This window comes from Pinus tabuliformis, chromosome 1_2, assembly GCF_031772625.1.
Source record: "Pinus tabuliformis cultivar Carrire ecotype Pingquan chromosome 1_2, CPIR1, whole genome shotgun sequence".
Lineage (NCBI taxonomy): Eukaryota > Viridiplantae > Streptophyta > Pinopsida > Pinales > Pinaceae > Pinus > Pinus tabuliformis.
The window spans coordinates 925,709,699-925,714,983 of record NC_142298.1 but is presented as its reverse complement, the minus strand read 5'-3'; the positions used below and the strand labels follow the sequence as shown (position 1 = coordinate 925,714,983).

Sequence of the window (5,285 nt, the reverse complement as noted above, 5' to 3'; positions counted from 1 at the left end):
CTTTGTTTTAAAATGCCCCGATATTGTTTGGAAATGACCCAAACCTACTTCCACACTTTGACGACTAAGGCAATTTTCACTTGCCCTAAATAATTTGTCTCCACACGTTCTGAAATTTCTTGTCCTGTTGTCATGTTTGAATGCATTTGCCATCCCAAGATTCTCAAACCTTAGATCCTTTCTGTGGCTTTCCCGTTCTACACTCTAGGGAAAAATTACAACTCAATCTGAAAATTCGACACCTGATCACTATTGGTAGAGACCAAACCAATATTGCAGCACTTGCTTGCCATTTTCCTGTCCTCTGAACTACATACCGGTTTCGAAAATATCGAAGGTTCAATGCTTGACTAGTAAATTACGAAAATGTCAGTTGACACGGCAGGGAGATAAAACTGGCATGTTAGTGAATGTCCTGCTATTCGATAAAATTTACGAATTCATCAACAAAATCTAATCTGGACTCCAACCTGCGCGGTTGGGGAGGGCGGCAGGGGATAAAATCACGACAGAACAGTTCCTTGCACAAGAAATGAATCTAAGATTGTAATGGTTGTTGGTAATGATTTCCTGTCCTCCCTTGATGTTGTTATTATTGTGCTGCAACTGTGGATGTTGATGTAGTGTTCTCGTGAGTAGTCTCTGATCACTGCGACGCTGCATCCCCATCTCCATTTGCAAATATTTAAACCAATAATACCATTTCAGGTAAATGTTTGGAGGGGAGAGCTCTGGAGCCCGCGGAGAGCGCGCCTGTGATGAGAGCAAACCAAAGCTCGCCACCATGACAACCTACTGCTCAGCTTGCCTAGCTGATGGACGAACCAGCTCTCGCTGACCGCCATAGCCCGCCAAGTCTATGCCTCCTCTTTCTCCAGTCCATCCTCGACACGTTTCGACTACCTAGCCTTTTCGACTGGCCATCTGGATCTTTATGGAGCCTCATACATGCATACTTACCTTCCACGGACAATTGCCTCATCGTCGTCAGGCCTAATCCCATTCATAAGCTCTCCGTCCCTGTTCTGCACGCGGCTTTTCCTTTTGGCTTTCCACAGTCCCCCGTCCCCGTCTGCGCGCGACTTTCCTTTTCGGCTTTTCTCAATCCTTTTTTCCTTTCTGGAACAGTCTCTCGCATGCTAATAATATGTAGGTTGCTACTTATGATTTATTCCATGCAGACACGCTTGAGTCGGGACAAAACGGTTTTGCTGCTCGTGCGCAATCACAGACGCTCTCGTCCGTGGGCTTCATCTCTGTAACAGGTCAGTCTTTCGCCTTTTAGTGCAAATGCTCTCTTTCCTTTTATAGAATTTATAAGATTTATGTTATGAATCTCTGCTAAAGTGCTTTAGTTCAGCAAGGTTCTCCATGAATTGTTTGTTTATAGGCCGTCAAGATCCTCCTAAGAGAACCTATTTTCCTAGATAATCCCGTTACAATCCCTCCCTATCCAAGATGTTTAAAGTTTTTTTTCAAAAACTCAGCAATCTTATCAATATTTACAAGCCATGCACAGACTTCAGGCTCAGAATTGGACAATGGTGGCGTGTCTTTGAGGTCTACTGCTGCTGCTTTACATGCCTCTGAGAATCCCGCTTCGAACCCACAGAACTCACAGTTCTGGAACGGTTTCTCTCCCTCCAATCACCGGAAATTCATCACAGTGATTGCTTCTCCTTTTTCGGCATACATCAATTTTCAAAAAACTCTTTGGGAATAGAGTCTGACATCCCTCCTTTATTCGGCATGCGCCAACTTATTCTCATATCCTCGGATCATCCCTATCTAGATCAAATTGACGGCCCGCTGTTAGCTCTACTTAATATCCATTTCTTCCTCTGACATCATCCCCTGAAATAACCAATTCGGGCCTTGTCCTTTCTCCGTTTACCTTCGTTTTCCCGATCTTTCTTCGTGCCTTTTCCCTGTCAGATCAAATCCATCCCATATCCAGGCAATTACTCTATCCAGGCCTCTTCTTCTGACGGATGTCAGTGAGCTTTAAAATCTCCTCGATCCCACGGGAAAATTTTTAAATGGATGACAGGCTGGATGCCGATGCCACAGAGGCACTGATTAGAGCCACTTTGGAGGCTGAGCAGGCGCGAAACAATGTCACGATCCCGAGGAGCTGGCAATCAACTTTAGATGAGGTATTGGTAATACCAACCTCAAACAATGCCGACAGGATAAAAAATCATTCTCCCTCCTTGAAAGATGACAAGGCGGCCGTGCAGAAGTTTCCTCACCCTCTCCCGAACCGCTACAATAGGTCTAAGAACCCTGTCAAAACTACGACCCCGCCCTCAACAATTAAGCTTGACAGCGCCTTCCTAACAGAAAGGATCGAAAGTCTGTAAAATCTTGCCCTGATCGGGAGATGGCATTTCCCCGAGATGAACGACACAGAGATGAGGAAATGGCTCACAATTCACTGGAAACCGGTCATAGGCTACACTCCTGTCATATCCAGCCTCATGAAGGAGTGGTATTGCTTCCACTTCCTTCATGCTGCTGATCTCGAGGCTATTCTAAAAGGTCCATGGGTTTTTAAACGGAGTTTTCTTGCTTTGTACAGATGGTACATCAGATATGACCCACTAAAAAACACCCCCTCAAATAATCTCATTTGGGTAAAGCTCCCAAACCTCCCTCTTGAGCTCTGGTCAAAGGAAACCCTTGAGGTGATAGGAAACTCTATCGGAAGATTTATCTATGTCGACCCTTGGTGCTTGGGTGAAAAGGACAAGAGGATAGCTTGGATCCTCATTGAGAAGACCTACAAAGGAGGATACTCAGACCATATAGAAATAGCCTGGAGGAACCAGATCATCAAGCAACGGTTAGAATTCTGGGGCATCCCGTTCAGGTGTGCTGCTTGTCACAAAACGGGCCATCTCATCAAAAATTGCCCTCATAAAAGGTATCTCAAAAGCAGACTCTACAGCCGCAAAGATAGAAATACATCCTCAACGGAAAGCATCTCTGCCACCAAGCTGCTCGATGAACAGTTTCACACTGATTCTCCTCCACGGGACCTTTCTCAGAAATTTTCCCAGCTTCCAGGATCCAAACCTAGCATCCCGGAATTTTCCTTCGATCTCCCGAGCAGTAGCCCTCCAGATTTTCATTGCCCTCATATTCCGGAACCAAAAGATGACAAGGCTATACCATCCCCTGCTCCTTCACGAGCTGCGGATTTCTCTATAGGCTCTCATCCCATTTCCATTTTGTCTTCCCCCTCTCCCCCTGACAAAAACCCCTTACCCCTTAATAAGGGCAAAGAACCTTGTGAGTCGGTCACCCCGGTCAACTCTCCTGCAACATCCCCTGTCAATCCATACGACTCTAATCTAGATTTCCTTCTTAGCAGAAAATCTCTAGAATTGGAACCTTTAACTATTCACAAGCCTCGGAACCAAGCTTCCCCTTTCATAAGCCCGGATTCTGCTAAAAATATTACTGTCCGAAAAAAGAGTAAAGGTGGAAGCAGACACTTCAGAGGAAGGACTACTGTGACAGACAAAGGGATTAGGAACCTTTCTTTGGTTGAAGTTCCCATCCATGGAATGCCGGAATCACAGCCTCTTAGAGCAAGTACGGCTGGCCAGCCTTCTAAATGACCTTCATTATTTCCATGAACATCAGGGGCCTTGGCGTTGACCCCAAGTTCATAACGCTGAAGGATCTCTTCTATTCCTCTAACCCGCGAGTAATACTCATCCAAGAAACCATGCACAGCAGCGAGGCATCTATTTCCTATTTTAGGAAAATGCTCCCTTCGTGGTATATGGTGGCCACTGGAGCAAAAGGTCTGTCAGGAGGGTTAGCAACCCTATGGGATCCTCACAGAATCAGAGCCAAAGCCTACAGGTGTTTTGCAGGCATCATCATTGCGGCCTCCATCAGGGGCAAAAATCACCCTATCAACATTTTAAACCTGTATGCGCCATATAAAAATAGAGCTCCTTTCTGGGAAAGATTTTTTTCATCAAATATAATTGATATTGAAAACCTGATGATTGCAGGAGACTTGAATCTAACGCTGAGTCCGGATGAATGTTGGGGGAACTGTAAGAAAAATGACTCTCTTGCAGATAAAATTAAGCTCCAACTTCTAAACAACAATTTGGTAGACATCGCCCCAGCGCAAATGAAGCCAACATGGACAAACAGCCGTTCTGATAACGCCTATATAGCAAAAAGAATCGATCGGTTCCTTGTGCACATCAGCATCATTGATAATATGGGAATGCCTTTTTCTTCAGTTGGGAATACACATGTTTCAGATCATAGGCCCATATTGCTCTCCTGGCAGGAAAAGGGAATCAGAACTGGGTATCCCTTCAAGTTCAACAGATCTCTTCTACAGGATCCGAACTTCAATGAATACATCTCAAAAGCTTGGAAAGATCTGTCCACAGGTCCAGTTCCCTCTCTATTGCTTTTTAGAGATAAAATGGAGGTCATAAGAAAAATGGTTAAAAAATGGCAGACCGAAAAAAGGAAAAAGGACAGGATGGAACTCTTGCAAGTGCAAAAGGAGCTGGACGACATTCAAAGGATATTGGATAATGGCAAGTGCACGCTCGGCATGAAATGCAGCATAATGGAACTTGAAAAGAAAAGACTAAATCTACTGAAGCAAGAGGAATTATTTTGGAGACTCAAAAGCAGAGCCTTATGGCTCAAAGAAGGTGACAAGAACACGAAGTTCTTCCATAATTTTGCTAATGCCAGACGCGAGAAAAATGCCATCTAGAAGATAAAGAATGGAAATGGAGAACTATTGGTATCCCAACAGGATATCACAAAAGAGGCGGTAGAATATTTTAAAAAACAATACAGTAGGATGCCAGATGCTGCCATCCAGGATATTCTCTGGGGTATTGAGATGTCCCCACAGATGTTCGATGATGATAAAAATGAAGCTCTATTCAGTCCGGTTACTGAAGAGGAACTCCATCGAACTATTAAGTCCTTTAAGCCAGACAAAAGCCCCAGCATCGATGGCTGGTCGATCGATTTCTTCTCCCATTTTTTTGATCTCATCAAGTTCGACCTGCTAAGGATGGTAGAGGCGACCAGAATGTCGGGCAGTGTCCACAACCTCACCTCTTCTACTTTGATTGCCTTAATTCCAAAAACGAGGGAGGCGGAATCTTTCAGCGACTACAGACCTATTTCTTTATGCAATATCTCATTCAAGATCATTACAAAGATCATCGCTGAAAGAGTTAAAGGCACTCTGGCCTCATTTTTAACCAAGGATCAGTATGCTT

At 44.4% G+C, this 5,285-nt stretch overlaps 1 protein-coding gene across 1 annotated transcript; it reads left to right on the top strand.

Moving 5' to 3' along the window:
* The first annotated feature begins 3,793 nt into the window (after positions 1 to 3,793).
* On the top strand, positions 3,794 to 4,765 carry LOC149208984 (uncharacterized). Its single transcript, XM_089398484.1, has one exon. It carries the CDS (start codon positions 3,794 to 3,796, stop codon positions 4,763 to 4,765), a length of 972 nt encoding a protein of 323 aa, XP_089254610.1.
* The last annotated feature ends 520 nt before the right edge of the window (positions 4,766 to 5,285 follow it).

What these genes read in the sequence shown, in the direction of transcription:
- LOC149208984 (XM_089398484.1), top strand. Translation starts at nt 3,794, where the DNA reads ATGGTGGCCACTGGAGCAAAAGGTCTGTCAGGAGGGTTAGCAACCCTA.